Raw genomic sequence first — 16,284 nt, 5'->3', positions numbered from 1 at the left:
AAGTTATAAAAATTATTAAAGTATTAAGTCTATAATAATTGAGAACTACTCTACCTTGACAATTATTATTATTATTTTGTAATTAGTGTAAAGAAAAATTGGGCACTATTTGAGTTATATTTAACATCTTAATCGATCTTTTTTACTTGGTTACTTCTAGTAAGGGAAGTATTGAAATTTTCGTAATTGAGTTTTCACAAGAAATATGTTTTTAAGGTTCCCTGAGTTTATAATAGTTTTAGAAAATTATCTTGTACTAACACAATTATTGGGACAAGGGAGATCGATCTAGTTTCTTAAGCCCCCGCAGCTAAGAGGCTTATTTTACTAACATTGAACATAAGTGAGTAAACTTGCTCGTATAGCGCTGAAAAATCCTGCAACTAGAAAATGATTTTCTTTAAACTAGGCACTCTTTTTACACACATCCAAGTTGAAATCTTATTTTGGAATGTTTTCAAGGAAAATCAGATTTATATCACTTCTAGGGTAGGAGGTCTGTTCCATGTACAGTGCAATTTTATCGACATGACATATGTTCCAAAGTTATGGAGGATTAATGGAGAATGAGGGTATTAATTCTGACTGAAGAAAGGCGTTTCCAAAAGTATTATATTTTCAAGTAGAAGAATTTGGTGAATATTTCGCTACTCCAAGCCACGAAAACCAAGCAAGCTGAACTTTTTAAACAAGTTCATACTAAGTGAGGACAATTTTACCTTCAACTTTTTTTGTGAAAGTTGATTTTACTGGGGAGGAGCCCATTTGCCTTATCCAAATTACTGTTTTTGGAAACTCAGTAATTTAACACCTACCAATTGTTACTTTGAGGTAAATACATAGAAAATATAGAGTTGCAAAAGTCTTCAGAATATAGACACAAGTACAAGCATGAAAGTAAGAAAAGGTCCGTTTTTTGAAAGAAAAATATTCTAGAGTTAAATGAAATGTTATTATGTAAGCTGGACCCAAAACACTTAATGTTAGATCATTGTGCTAGTATCTACAGTTGTACTCAGAATCTATTAAATATTTATCATTCTATAATCATATATTACATCCCATTTCGAAGTGTGTCCTGAAGCACTGGATTTTAGAATAGCCATTTTAAATTAGGTAGGTTATAGTGAGGGTTACGTCCTCGTTTGGTGTGTTTTGTATTTGCGAGATCAGAATTGCGTTCAGAGGTTTAGTTCATTTTATCATTGTTTTAGTATGACTTCTTACGAATCAAAAGATCAGGAGTGTCATAAAGAAGCAACCAAAAGTGCAACACCTAATATTGCTAAGGAAGCTGTATTGCTTGAAAGTACACCATTACCAAAGGATACACCAACAGTGAAAGGTATTTTACAGTTCTTTCCTACTTGTTGGCCAAATTTCCTTAAGTAACACCGTAACTTTGCAGGTTATGATTGGAACCTAGGCATTAATTATTATGCACTACTTGAAACCTATAAACATAGTGGCTTCCAAGCTACATCTTTTGGCTTGGCAGTTGAAGAAATCTTGAAAATGGTGAGCCGCTGAGACCGTATAGGTATTTCTATAGTTGTTATTTTCTTCTCCTTTTTTTAACCTTTCATTCACTTATTCTTAATTTGAAAATTTGAATAGTTGAAGTTGCGCAAAAAACCACTTACATCTGATCAAGAAGATCGCTTAGAGGATGATCCATTTATACGTCGGAAAAGTAACTGTACAATTTTTCTTGGTTATACATCGAACATGGCTTCATGTGGTATACGAGACTCTATTCGTTTCTTAGTACAACATAAACTAGTTGATTGTATAGTTACTACTGCAGGTGGAGTAGAGGAAGACCTTATCAAATGCTTAGCGCCAACTTACATAGGTGACTTTTCTCTTTCCGGAGCGACTTTAAGAGATAAAGGAATCAATAGAATCGGAAATCTTCTTGTACCCAATGATAATTACTGTAAATTTGAAAATTGGGTAACACCTAAGCTTAATGATATGCTACAGGAACAAGTTACTAAGGTAAATTAGTAGAGATTGGTGGTTATGAATTGATTAGCACATGTTTTCAAATTTTTTTCATTAATGTTTGTCTTAGGGTATAGTCTGGAGTCCTTCAAAGATAATTGCAAGATTAGGCCATGAAATAAATGATGTTAATTCTATATGTTACTGGGCCGCAAAGAATGAGATACCTATTTTTAGCCCTGCTCTTACAGATGGCAGTCTAGGCGATATGATGTATTTCCATTCCTACGCTAATCCTGGATTCATCGTGGATATTTTGCAAGGTTTACTTTTAAGTTTTTTCTGCCAGAATAAGATAATTTATTCACATTTATAGATTAATTATTTTTTGATTGATTTGTAACCACATCTGATTTATTTATTTTTATTTAATTTTAATATATCAATCCTATTTTCCGCAAGACTAACTTTAGAATATTTGTTTTACGATCTTATTTGTTTGCAATACTTTTATTTTTCGCGCTTATATCAGCAAAAGCGTTGAAGTGCTGCTGATATAATTCTGCATTTAGAACTTTTCATTCACTTTGTCCGTTGGTTGAAGAGCAAATTTCTATTCTTTTTGTAACGTTTATGGGAAATTTAAGTTTGACCACTTCTCAAGATTTAATTGTTCCCATTTTTTTTTTTCTCTCTATTAACTTAATTTTAGAATTTTTAACATTCTTTGTATTTGATACAGATTTACGAAGATTGAATTCAATGGCGGTGAAAGCAGTTAATAGTGGTATGATAATTATTGGAGGTGGCGTTGTTAAGCATCACATATGCAATGCTAATTTGATGGTGAGAAATAATAATAGTAATATTTATTTAACGCCCAAATAATTTACACAAATACGCAAATTGCTCGTGAGAGTACCAGATTTTTTAATCTATTCCTCTTCGGTTTGCTCTTCATTATATATTTTTGAGGTCCTAGTGTATGATGCTGGGGAAAAAGACGGAAACCCTAGCTCTAAAATAATAAGAAAATGGTTCGATAGAAATTAGTAGAAGGCAGAAAAATACCTGGTTTCGAAACATACAGCGATATTTGAAAGCCAATAATTACAGACAAACGAGAGAAGAAGCACGTTTTGCGGTAATTATAGATGCTGCTCCCCAGGTTTCAGAATAACTCACCTACAGATTGAATGTAATTTAAGAATTTATTTCCTTGCTTGCAAGTGGCTCCGCCGCGTGTAAGATATATATATACAAAACTGGATTTAGTCAATAATTTACAGTTGCTGTAATTCACTATATTATTATTTACCATATTGATAAATAAATCAGTAAAAAAATTAATATCTCACATATCCTGGCTATTGCTCTCATAATGAAAAACGGTGAACGCTATAAACTATCTAAATATCACCTGGTAGCGCAGAAACTTTCAATATAAAGAAAAAAAAAAGTTTGCTTTTTATTTGTTGGAAAAATTGTTTATAGTAAAGTGAGGTCCTCGACACCTAAATGGTAGTGGATGTTAAGCCTCACCTGAAAAAATAAGCGATTACTGTACTTTTTATTAGGTTGGGTACAAGATACTGCTTTGTTGAACACTCACTTTCACTGTTAGGAATCCAATTCGTCCCGGAAGTGTCGTAAAGGACTATTGACAATAGATTGCCGAAAAATATTTTGAAATAGAAAATGGAGTTGGTTTGGTGTTACTGAACATTGAGATGACCGAAAAAAAAATCTCACTTTCTTGTTAATTAGTAAACGATGAATTTCTCTCAAATAAAAATATTTTTCTGCTTTATAAGTAATTTATTTTGTTATTTGTTTAATAGAGAAATGGAGCTGATTTCTCAGTTTTTATTAATACATCTTCCGAGTTTGATGGCAGCGATAGCGGAGCTCGACCAGATGAAGCTGTTTCTTGGGGTAAAATAAAAAAGTCTGCTTCCCCTGTCAAGGTGAATTATTATGATATTTAGGCTACTTTTGGCATAAGAGAGAGAGGGAGAGAAAAAAACCATTAACTTGAATTCTGAAATTATTTTTAAATTTGTATTAACCCTTATGAATTTCAGGTTTATGCGGATGCCACGCTTGTATTTCCACTTCTTGTGGGAGAAACCTTCGCAAAATACCATTTTCAAGAACAATGTAACACAAATAAAAGTTAATGCGTTTTGTTTCGTTTTACACTTTTTGTTTACATATTTTCCTAATTTCATTTACCAGTTATTTATTAATTACATTTTTTTTTAATTTGTAGTGGTCTTCAAATAAATAATTAATTTGAAAGACCCACATTATAATTGCCAACGTTTCAAGAAATGTGTTATTTGTTTTAGGCATAAAACAATTTTTTCTGCAGAAAATTTTCTTTTAAAAACTTAATGTTTTATTAATTAATTAATTATTATTATTCTAATTCTCACTGATTTGTAACCACCATTGTGTGTGGAACTTCTATACAATTTTATACTTTCTTAACATTATATAAGAAATTTCGATTGAAGTGATTTTTTAATCTTTAAAGTTGGAAACGATTTATTGAACTCTACAACTTAGCGCCCAAACTCCTATCTTTGGGCGCTAAGTTGTAGAGTTCAATAAAGGTGGCAAGAAATAATAGATGATTTTTTTTTTGTTCTGCACTTAATGTAGAAACAATTAACATTGGTCAATTTTGCAAAGGTGAGAATGTCTGCCATATTAGGTTGGATACAAGATTCTGCTTTGTTGTACGCTTACCTTGGCTGTTTACAATCCAATTTGCCACAGAAGTGTCGTTCGGGCAACCAAGGCTATAGAATAAAATAATTCGAAACGAAAGACGTCCTTCAGTTTCCCCTGTGCTGGAACTAAACTTAAGAGTTATAGCTTGGGATGACCCAAGCAGCAGTAACTTCTAGTGATACGAAATAAGATATGAGGTTCAGATGAAAAGTTTACTTATTACAAGTTTAATTAGCAAATTTTTATAGGGTTGGAATAGCCCGTTTTTTAATAGAAGGAATCGAAATCATATCTTTATAACAAAAAGAAGATTTCAAACACTAAAAATCAATCTGTAATTGAGCCACTCCGCACTATTAATTTTTATTATTAACAATCTAATATGCTCACTATTCTACAGATCTCAGTAGTTTCAGAATCACTTTTCTATCAACTTTTATCTCTAAACATACTCAATACATTGAACTGAACTTAATACCTAGTGCCTAATTTTTTACTTCTAATTATATTTAACGTGAATGTATTAAGCAAAAATAAAATTTAGATATAGCTCTCCATTTATTAATTACATCCATATTTTTGGCGCTTAGTATAAATTAAAATAATAATAATTTTGAATGAGTATAAAAAAATGGCTTAGGTTTTCGAATTTTAAACTCTTACGAGGGAAAATGTAGTTAGTCGTGACGTATGAGAGCGCTTGTGAGTTAAGTTGTATTTTAGTTAACCGGTAAATACATCGCCTCAATAACATTGTATTACTGAAGGTTTTAAATTTAATATTGGTTTCTTATTAGTAATTTATAATGGAAGACGATCAGAGTGATGAATTGCCGTTTAGAGCAGAGTATGCCAAAAGTAATAGGTCTAGCTGCAAAGCTTGTAAAACCCAAATTATAAAGGACTCATTAAGGCTTGCGGTATTAGTTCAGGTATATTCAGAATTTTTTAAACTTTATTGATGACAATAACTGCTATCTGTTTCTTTTGTTGAAGAAAGCTTTTTTTTACACTTTTGTTGTGTAAAGAAATCATTTCGCAAAGGATATTAATGAATGGTCCTTGCGAAGGGCGCTTTCGTGATGAATCAGTTATACATACTGCTTGAGATTAGTTTTGATGTAAATTTCTCGCACAAAATTTAATTATAACCGATAAAAAATAATTAATCATAACTAATTTACATTTCCATGACGGTAAACGTCTCATAACAAGTAAAGTAATAAAATATTTGTCAGTGAATAACTTTGTTGTCGATTTTATTTGTGCTTTTAAGCAAAAGGATACAGGCAAATTGTCCTTAAAATAGATTTACGTGTAGTCTGTCATAGTCATTTGCGCGTTGACATGATCTGTTCGAGATCTAACCAAGTTATACCTTTACTAAGCCGTTTTGTTCCTATTTATTATTATCGATCATTGATGAGCTGTCTTTGATTTTTTAAGGATTATGGATATGTAGAATGCTCAAAATTTCAATCGTGTTTCTTTGTACTTAGGTGTTTATTTAAGGTGTATCTAGCAAGTTTTATTTAGTAAAGTGGAGTGTGCTTGACGGTATGCTAAACTATGTATTTACATATCAGTTTAATTCTTGGACCCCGTGAATGTTGAGTAATTATTGGAGATTTAATGTGTTATTAATGTTATGGTTGGAATTCTAACAAAAAACGAAAGCGGATTGGTGAGCAATCTCATTGCAAAATTTAGCTGATTCTCTCCTCATGTTTGATAGCTTTTGGTTAGGGCAATGAAATCAGTTTCAAGAGAAAGATTGTTTCAAAAAGTGAATTTCAAGTAAGATAGCGAAATAATAAAACGTTTTTCTTAATTACTCAACATTAAGACTAGACTGGTTTACTGGTCCTTCGGAATTAGTAAACTAGAAAATGCTGATTTTTAGGTTTTATCGAATTAAAATTCTACTTCAGTATAATTAGTTACTCCAGAAACTAAGTTGTAATAAAAACATTTTATTCAAGATAACAATTTAAGTATAATCCTAATCCCTCCTAAAGAGATATCTATTCGAGATCTAACAAAGTTATTCCTAAACAAAGCCGTTCTGTTCCTATTTAGCTTATCGCTTATATTCCATTCAGCTTATCAAGATAAATTAGTGTATTTTTTTGTTCTTTTTATATAGTCGCCAGTTTTTGATGGGAAGGTGCCAAATTGGTATCACTTTGAATGTTTTTTCGGAAAACAGAGGCCTAAAACAGTTGGTGATATCGCACATTTTGATTCATTGAGGTGGGAAGATCAAGAAAAAATAAAAGGAAAAATAGGTAATTTATAAAAAATAATAATTGAAAGTAACAGTGAAATAATTTTGACATCAATGTGGAGCTGACGAGTTTGTAAATCTAACTAGTTTTAGTTTTATTATTTTACAGTGCAGCAGTTAAGCTAGCATTTAAAACTAGTTCCAAAGAGTAGATTGTAAATTAATTTAGCTTTTATAGATTTGGAAAATTTTGATCAAAGCAGTAAATACCAATTCGCCTGTGTTGCTTGAATAGTTTTTGATAAACAGCTCTCTAAAGTTAGATGTAAAGTCCAACACAAACTTGATTCTTGCTTTTAATTTAATTATTTCGGAAAACTTATTTCAATTTATTTCTTATACTGTTCCATACAATTTAATTTAAGTTTATTGTTTGTTAATTTTGTGTGAGTCCTAAGTGTAGTTAACGTTTAAATTCGTGTTTCAGGTCAAAATCCTGAGACAGTATTGAAAGCTCTAAAAAGTGGCGATAAAAAAGCATCAAAGCGGGCAATTGACAAAGCTGTGAAGTCTTTGTTAAAAGATTTTAGTGTAGAGTATGCTAAATCATCCAGAGCTATGTGTCGTGGCTGTGAAGTTAAAATTTCTAAGGTGAAATTATAGACAGCCGATTTATCTCCTAGTTCTCTAAGTTTTAATTATTATTGTTGCTCCTCCTTGAATCACTGTATACATACATATAATAATAATAATAATAATTATTATTATTATTATTATTATTATTTATTTATTTAGCAAATTATTCCTTAAAAAAAGTAAAAACTTAGTATAAATAAATCAATTACTTGTTCGTTTTAGGGAGAGATAAGAATTTCAAAGAAAGATTATGAAAGTGAAGGAGCTCGTATGTATGGAGGTCAAGATCGTTGGCACCATGTGGAGTGTTTTACCAAACTCCGAGATGAGTTAGCTTTTTTCGAATCTGGGGAAAATTTACCAGGCTATGATCATTTAAAAAATGAGGATAAAGAAATCGTGAAGAAAGCATTGCCAAAAGTTGATGGGTATGTTAGATATTTTCAGTGTTTTAGCTAATTGGTTTCGGCAACCAGGGAACGGTTGGTTTAATTGAGGTTGAGTCCACCAAAATGGTGGTTGCCCTGAGACTTGTGTTTCCGCTTAGTGATAGAGAAATTGGAAACTAGAGCATCAATAAAGGGACTGTGGCTGACTCCATGCTAAAAGATTGACCGAAGGATTTGACAAGGAGATACGGTTATCCACTTTCCTTGAGTGTGATGCTTGAATATTTTTGGCAGGTGTTTTAAAGGATACTTTGGATGGCAAGACATTTAAATTAAGTAGGAATAACAGAAAATTCTGTTGCCTGAATATGGTAAGGGAGTTTGCTTCTAAAGGGATGTTTCAGTTCCGAGTCAATAAGCCTTTTTGCCTACTAGTCTAATGTGTTAAATGTTATTGTCATTTAAGAGAATGCTTTTAGGTGCGAACTTCCTAAAAATGGCAAAAAAAAATATTTAGTTCTTTAAAATGACTTTAAATGGTTCAACTCTGTAAAAGTTGTCAGTGAAGAATTTGAGGGTAAATTGTGTTTTGTAGAACATTTTAACAGGGCGGAATTTAGTGTTGATCAGTATTCGTTTTTTGTTTAAAAATTAAAATAACAATTCCCAAGTAATTTCTCTTATATGCAAATAATATCTGATCTTATTTTACTAGTTAGTTTCCTTCTTTTATTTAGCAAGAAAGATGAAGTAGATGGAGCTCCTATTGAAAAGAAAATAAAAAAAGAAGAAAATGAAGAAAACCAGATCGATGATATCGAATTGAAGAAACAAAATGATAAGATGTTTAAATACCGGGATTCTTTAACTCAGTTGACTAGGACACAGTTAACGGAACTACTCAGGCACAATGATCAAGAAGATCCAGTTGGTGTGGATAGAGTAAGTTATAATTGTTCATTTAAGCTTCTACAAGTTTGTAAAATACAATTTTATTAACTATAGTTCCTTATAGTTTCTTAAAAATAAATAAATATTTACAGTATTCTCATATTTTTTAATTTAGAAACTCGACCGATTAGCAGATGTCATGACATTTGGCGCACTTCTGCCCTGTACACAGTGCAAAACAGGCCAATTTGTTTATCATACGGGAATTGGATACCAATGTACCGGTGACCTAACTGAATGGACTAAATGCCCGAATATTGAAAAAGAACCTAAAAGAACCAAGTTTAAGATACCAGAATCACTTCAAGAAGAATTTTCATTTTTGTAAGTTATTCTTATTCTATAACAATCCTGGCCATCGTAGCTGTGTTAGAAAGAAATCCGGTTTTTATAGTCTATACCTAGTCTACCATGAAATCAGTTGGAACGGTAAATTTGTTAGTGACTGTTAAATGTCGAAGGCTACAATCATTGGTTATTTTCCCAAAGAAGGCTTAATTCTAGGTCAGAAGTGAAGATGATTCTTTTCTCACTCCAGAGTTTCACACTTTCAAAGAGAAAATTCCGAAATTGTAACGTCACAGCCATTCTTCTGTTAACAGGGTCGAACTACGTATAAATGCTTTTTTTTATATATTTAGCTGACCCTAAATAAACATGTTTGTCTCTCTTTTTTCTCGCTAGTTCTCGACAAAATCATTTATATTGTTCAGTACAATTAGTCAACTTAATACGAATCTATTTGTTTTCTTATGTTTCTTGAGTTGAGAATTTTATACCATAAAAGTACTGTAGGAAGATGGATCAATCCTTAAACATGTAAACATCCCTCTAGATTTGATCCTAATCAATGTGCCTGATTACCCAGAAATTCCTTGAAGAAGTTGTAGTGTTGTTTACGGAGTATTAAGGGATGTAATAATGATTTCTTAAAAACAAATTATTGATAGAAATGCATGCGTGATATGACAGATAAAATCAATGCAGTGAGTTGTTAATTTCCTTGTTTGCATACTTTAATTATCTTTTTAATTAATTTTCCAAATTAAGTTGATTTAAAATGTTAAAAGTAATGGTCTTGTGTAATATAGAAACATGGTTTCAGAGCCAAGTATAAAAGTAAAGTTGGCGTACGTCTTATTCCTGCAGTGAAGAGTAGTGCATCCCAGAATTCTGATGGTCCAAGTACAAGGTTTGTAAAAGTAACTATTTTTAATTGGAGTTTAGTTTAAAATTGAAAATTTTCATCTAGCAAAAATGATTCAAGTAAATCTTTATTCGGATTTCCTCATTATAATTTTTCTTTAAAATTAGCATATTAGGCAGCATTTGGCTGTCAGTTTTTTATTTAAATTTACATAAAAGTTTTTTTTTTTGTAAACACATGTATCGTATAGTGTTAGTAAGAACGTTTATATGGAAAGAGAGTAGAATAACAACATTAATAAAAGCAATCGTAATTATAAATAGTGAAAATGTTTTGTTTTTACTGTAATGTGCCCTTAGCGTTGATACCATCATCCAGCATATAGTTCACTAGCGTACTCTTATTTTAATAATTTTACGACAACACTAAAAATCCGTTGTATTATTATTAATATTTTGTTTCAGCACCAAAGTTGAACGTTTTGCACCATTTCGTGGTATGTCATTTTTTATTCTTGGAAAAACTACAGAAAAGAAATCTAATCTAAAAAAAAAAATCGAGACATGGGGCGGAAGTGTTGCCAGTAAAGTTGTGTCTAATGTAGCTGTTATTATTTCTTCCAAAGGTATTTTTTTTTTAATGTTTTAGTTTTAACAAAATAATTCAAATCTAAAACAACCATTTGATAAAAATAATTTTGATTTATCTGCTTTTTTAGCTGAAATGGAGAAAAATGATTCAAAAATGGTATTAGCCCAAAAACTCGATATTCCCGTTGTTCCTGAAAGTTATATAGAGGAATGTTCTACCGGCAATGCTATTGATAAAATTAGCGAATTGGCTATTAGTACCTGGGGATTGAATGTAAGTCTTTTACATTTTTTACTTTAAATTTGAATTCGTATTTCTTTTAAGTTTTTAATAATTAATCTTTACCAGCCCAAAGATAGAATACAGAGTATGGTTAATAAGTCTGTTGCTCAAAGTAAATCGGCTCACACCAAAAGTAAGTAAAACTTATCTTATATTTTTCATCACTTTGCTTAGATTTAAAAGGCTAATTAAGATTCTTGCAAATTATAGGTAGATTTGAAAAAAGTGGGGCGTCAAAAGTCACAGTGAAACTGAAAGGAGGTTTAGCCGTCGATCCAGAATCAGGATTAGAAGATATTGCACATGTATATGTTAATGGAAAAGATATTTATTCTTCTGTATTAGGCTATACAGATGTGAAGTCTAACAAGAATAGTTTTTATAAATTGCAGATACTTGTCTCAGACAACACTAAACAGTAAGTCGTAGATTTTTTGGTATTTTTAAAAAATGATTTTAGGTAGTTGCAGATAATGGGAATTATTTACATATTAAATGTAATTCTTTGCAGAACTTGGTTGTTCAGATCATGGGGACGTATAGGTACGAAAATTGGTGGATCTAAATTAGACGTAATGTCTGATTTACATCAAGCAAAGGCTGAGTTTAGAGCCCTTTATTTGGAAAAAACTGGAAATGATTTTAGAAATAGAGATGAATTTGTTAAAATGCCTGATCACATGTACCCAATTGATATTGATTATGGACAAGTAATAAAAACATATTCACTTATTTTTCATCTACACTAATATTTTATGAGTTTATATAGAAATGAGCGTATGAGCTTAATTTTTTTAATGGCCTCTGTTTATTATCTGCCTTCACTTTGTGATTTTGCATTTTACAGTCGGATAGTCTAATTAAACTGACTTCTGAATCTAAAATACAATCAAAGTTGGCTCAGCCAATTCAAGATCTGGTAAAGATGTTGTTTGATGTAGATATAATGCAGAAAGTAATGATGGAATTCGAGGTAAATATTTTGTACAAAAAAAAAAATAATTTGATGCCAAAGGTATTATGGTATCCTTTCATTATTAAGCTTTTATTTATTAAATGATCAGTTTGTATAATATATTCACTTTTGTTTTCCAGCTCGATTTGGAAAAAATGCCTTTAGGAAAACTGAGTAAAAAACAGATACAGAAAGCTTATAGCGTATTGTCTGAACTTCAGAAAAGTGATGGAGACATTAAACCAATGATGGTTGTTGATGCATCAAATAGGTTCTATACTCTGATTCCACATGATTTTGGAGTGCGAAGTCCTCCACTTTTGGATAACCAAAATATTATACAAGTAACTATAGATTGAATTAGCTACTTATAAAAGGGTTCCATAAATATTAAGTCTTTTTTGTTACGTTGAGTTTTGCTTATTTTCAGCAATGCTAATTTTACTATTAACAGACTTTTACTTAATTGAAGTTCCTATTGTAATCTTGAACTATTTCTTGTTATTAAGACAAAATTAGAAATGCTAGAGAGTCTTTTAGAGATGGAGGTAGCATATTCATTACTAAAAGAGACCAATAATGAAGGAGACGAAAGCCTGAATCCTATTGACGCCCATTATGCTAAATTGAATACTGATATTGAAGTATTAGATAGAACGTCAGAAGAATTCAAATTAATTCAAGAATATGTTAAAAATACCCATGCAGCAACTCATTCTAATTATACTTTGGAAATAATTGAGGTTTGTATTGTTCTTAGATGTAGATCTTAAGAAAGATTTAGGATGAAGAAAGTTTAATTTTTGAGTTAGATACTTTTTATTAGTAAAATCAGTTTATTGGAAGCCTATCTTAAAGAACGATTTTATATTCCTTTTTCTCGAAAGTAGTGCCAAGTATGTTTGCGCGCACTTTAAATTAATTTTAGTTATACGTTTAATCAGAACAAGACAACTACGGATTTAAACTATCGAAACTATTTGACTAACGAAATTTTTGTCAGCCGAAGTTTTGTAAAAGTTATAAAAGAAAATAACATTCATAGGCTATAACAATTTATTATTTTGATGAATGATCTCTCATGATATTTCAATTTAATGATACTTGAGTGATTAAGGGACATGAGAAATGACTGAATACTTTTTTTTTTTCTAGGTATTTAAAGCTAAGAGAAATGGAGAAGAAAAGCGGTTTAAACCATTTAAGAAATTACACAATAGAAAATTATTGTGGCACGGATCTAGAATTACCAATTTTGCTGGAATTTTATCGCAGGTATAGTTTATATAAGTAAAAGGGAAAAAAAGTGCACTAAGTATGTGAATTAGAAGTCCACTATTCTTGAGGCTAAACATTGTTACCCAACAGTTAACCACAGAAATCTTCACAGATTTCTGCTCACATTTTCTTACATAATTTAAATTATTAGTAGATAGCTTAATTATTGCGAGGGACTTTTAGAAAAACTTAAAGGGACGAATTTTCTTTCCCAAAGAGTCGAACTCCTAGCTATACTCACCCTGTAAATAGATACTCGTTACGTTAAATACCGTTTTCCCTTCTTTCGGATTAACCTTCACAGGCTAACCATTAAAAGAACCTAGCGAAGCATGTGTGCAGCATTTCGTAATCAAGTTAAATGGTTTAAGTTCCTTTAGAGTACACCAACCAGGCTGTCGTCTCATTACCTGTAGCGTGAACCATAGAGGGGCCAGGATATCTGAAAAAATTATTCCTTGGGAATTCATTATCCTTTTTTTTATAATCTGAGCATCTTGTTCTGCAGTACTTGTATATTTCTATCTGAAAGACTGTTGCCCTTTAGACAGTAAAAAATAGATTTTGTTTTCTTTTTAAGGGTTTGCGGATAGCACCACCAGAAGCACCAGTTACTGGTTATATGTTTGGTAAGGGCATTTACTTTGCAGATATGGTGTCTAAGTCAGCAAATTACTGTATGACATCAACTTTAAATCCGTACGGATTGCTTTTGCTTTGTGAAGTAGCTTTAGGAGATATGTAAGTGCTGGTTTTAACATAAACGTTTAAAAATTATCTATGTGAAATTGACCTTTATATCAGTGAACTAAGTGATATTATTTATTTTTACAAATAAAAACGTAGGAAAACTGTCACGTTTTAATTTCTAGGTATGAAAGAACAAAAGCTGATTATATTGAAAAACTTCCTCCCGGAAAACACAGTACAAAAGGTGTTGGGTCAACAACTCCTGACCCAAAACAGGCAGTCATAACTTCTGAAGGTGTAGAGATTCCTTTAGGCAAAGGAACTTCTTCCATAAACCACGGTACATTGCTGTATAACGAGTATCCTTTGAATTTTGTTATAATTTAAAAACAAAGTGCCATAATGTTTATTGATGAATATTACTTCTATATACAGTCGACTCTCGATAAATCGAAATCCAAGGGACTACAAGAAAAATTCGAATTATCAAGAAGGGGGAAAAAAATCGAATTATTAAGAGTTTTTATTATGTATGTAGGTATGTACATACGTATATTGAAAATACGTATGAGCTTACCTAAGTTTTAGACATATATAGCCTCAAGTAAAAAAGTAAAAATAATGAAAACGACAAAAAAGAACAAAAAAATTACATATATATTAACATTTCAATAAATAATAATATACATATGTACCTAATTAAAAAAATGAAGAACAGTTTTTTGTTTCAATGTGGCTTGACTTAGTCAAATGACTTAGAATTGTAGAAAGCGTTGATGGTGGAATATTGAAAGTTTTGGCGATATCTTTTTCTTTCGAACCACTTTTCACGGCCGCGATAATTTTTCTTTTTTGTCGGACACAGTTAGGGAGACGAACTTCCCATCGTGACAAACAAAGAAAGAGAATTGGAAAGTTAAACTGGGCTGAAAGAAGGGAAAATGAACAATAAGCGGAAAATGAGAAGTAAACATTACTAGGGAAAATTCGAATTATAAAGAGGGGAAGCGGCCTCGTTCGAATTTTAGAGCCTTCTCTCCCTCTGTTCTTAAGAAAAGGATTTCGAATTATCGAGCGTATCGAAATACACTGAATTTTTTCGATTTACCGAAGTTGGCAGCTGTAGAATTTGAATTATCGAAAAATTCGAATTATCGAGAGTCGACTGTATATGCTAAGAGATCTATGAGGCAGTTTCATCATTAATGACTATTCCCCAACTGACAAAAGTAGATTAAGAAATTACAGCTTTTTTCCCCTCCAATTGGAAAATACATTCTGAAATGTTTAAATATTATTTTTTCGTAGTAGATCAACGTCCTTCCTCAAGTATATCTCGTTTGGATCTTAAGGAAGCTCTGTAAATATAATTTTACTACTATTTTTCTCAGACACATGATAATGCTGTGTGATTAAAATAAAATTTATTCAAAATTTTACAAATTCCGATTATTTTACAATTGTTCTCTATTATGCAAGTAATAGTTGGGAGAGGTTTCGTTAACTTATTGCTAAGGGGAGGGTACAATAAGTCTCTTTTGGTTGCGGTGCCTTGGGGCATAGGTCTCGTCCTGTTAATCTAATCTATATTTGTATATTCACATTTAATGCTTTATTCGCAATATTTTCTTTAATCACACCTCTTCAGATACATCGTATACGATGTTGCTCAGGTAAAAGTGCAGTACCTGTTGAAAATGAAGTTTAACTACATGCATTAAGTTCCATTGAAGATTTTTATCTTTATTTTACATTCCTGCCCTATATTTTTTTCATAATTTATTAATTAAAAAGAAGAATGAAGATGTAAGATGGTTTCACTTTTTTATTCTTTTTTCGTTTAATTATTTTCTAGTTTACATTATTCTTAAATTACTATGTACTTTTTTGTTACATTTACTTTGTAGACTATGTATAAAATCCAAATAGTCTTGTATATAGGAACTACATAACTAGTAAACGTTGTTGCTAGTTCCATTTTCAGGTATTGTCTAGTTGAAGTAATATACCTTTTTATATAAATACCATGTATTATTAATAAAGTGTTACCGATTTGCCTGTTATATTAATTATTTTCATTAATTGTGTCCAGTCGTAATTTACAATAGTTTTACAATAAAAAGCTTCATTGAGAGAGAGCATTGTTGTTTATCTTTTTTTTCTGTAAACAATATACTGTTTATTAAATTAATGCCTATGGTTCCTTTTTTCTTTTAATTCACTGCAAAAGACGAAGGAAAACAGGAAAAGGGTGTTCTTCGGTAATGAGAACCGATGTTTTGAAGTGTGCAAAATATTAGAACTAGGGAAGAGCATCCAAGTCCAGTACCAAATATTAGAACTAGACTGGACTATATTATTTCCACTCATAGTGAAAAACGAAGGAAAACTTTAGAAATGTTAGCTAATATTAGAACTTTATTCACAATACTTTATTTAATGACGTCTCGAT

The 16,284-nt window shown here is 31.1% G+C and overlaps 2 protein-coding genes across 2 annotated transcripts; both read left to right on the top strand.

The window, feature by feature from the left end:
* Window positions 1-1,079: 1,079 nt before the first annotated feature.
* On the top strand, window positions 1,080-4,146 carry Dhps (Deoxyhypusine synthase). Its single transcript, XM_074120000.1, has 7 exons — window positions 1,080-1,345; window positions 1,409-1,518; window positions 1,618-2,001; window positions 2,078-2,270; window positions 2,690-2,793; window positions 3,789-3,914; window positions 4,032-4,146. Exons 1-7 carry the CDS (start codon window positions 1,216-1,218, stop codon window positions 4,125-4,127), a joined length of 1,143 nt encoding a protein of 380 aa, XP_073976101.1. The 5' UTR covers window positions 1,080-1,215; the 3' UTR covers window positions 4,128-4,146.
* A 1,227-nt stretch (window positions 4,147-5,373) lies between these two features.
* On the top strand, window positions 5,374-15,971 carry Parp1 (Poly-(ADP-ribose) polymerase). The gene is made up of 19 exons (XM_074119990.1): window positions 5,374-5,618; window positions 6,833-6,974; window positions 7,401-7,564; window positions 7,772-7,977; window positions 8,676-8,880; window positions 9,005-9,213; window positions 9,995-10,081; window positions 10,501-10,661; window positions 10,755-10,900; window positions 10,976-11,042; window positions 11,120-11,327; window positions 11,421-11,619; window positions 11,757-11,882; window positions 12,005-12,208; window positions 12,374-12,607; window positions 13,020-13,139; window positions 13,723-13,883; window positions 14,015-14,191; window positions 15,481-15,971. Exons 1-19 carry the CDS (start codon window positions 5,493-5,495, stop codon window positions 15,551-15,553), a joined length of 3,015 nt encoding a protein of 1,004 aa, XP_073976091.1. The 5' UTR covers window positions 5,374-5,492; the 3' UTR covers window positions 15,554-15,971.
* Window positions 15,972-16,284: the final 313 nt, after the last annotated feature.

The sequence above is a fragment of the Rhodnius prolixus genome, unplaced genomic scaffold (genome assembly GCF_049639745.1).
Source record: "Rhodnius prolixus isolate KJV_2025 unplaced genomic scaffold, Rpr scaffold_2, whole genome shotgun sequence".
NCBI lineage: Eukaryota > Metazoa > Arthropoda > Insecta > Hemiptera > Reduviidae > Rhodnius > Rhodnius prolixus.
This window is presented reverse-complemented; position numbering and strand designations above follow the sequence as displayed.

Coding starts and splice junctions, on each gene's coding strand:
- Parp1 (XM_074119990.1), top strand. CDS start 5,493: ATGGAAGACGATCAGAGTGATGAATTGCCGTTTAGAGCAGAGTATGCC. Junction 7,565..7,771: donor GTGAAGTTAAAATTTCTAAG/GTGAAATTATAG, acceptor TGTTCGTTTTAG/GGAGAGATAAGAATTTCAAA. Junction 11,043..11,119: donor TAAATCGGCTCACACCAAAA/GTAAGTAAAACT, acceptor TGCAAATTATAG/GTAGATTTGAAAAAAGTGGG.
- Dhps (XM_074120000.1), top strand. CDS start 1,216: ATGACTTCTTACGAATCAAAAGATCAGGAGTGTCATAAAGAAGCAACC. Junction 1,346..1,408: donor GGATACACCAACAGTGAAAG/GTATTTTACAGT, acceptor GTAACTTTGCAG/GTTATGATTGGAACCTAGGC. Junction 2,002..2,077: donor TACAGGAACAAGTTACTAAG/GTAAATTAGTAG, acceptor TGTTTGTCTTAG/GGTATAGTCTGGAGTCCTTC.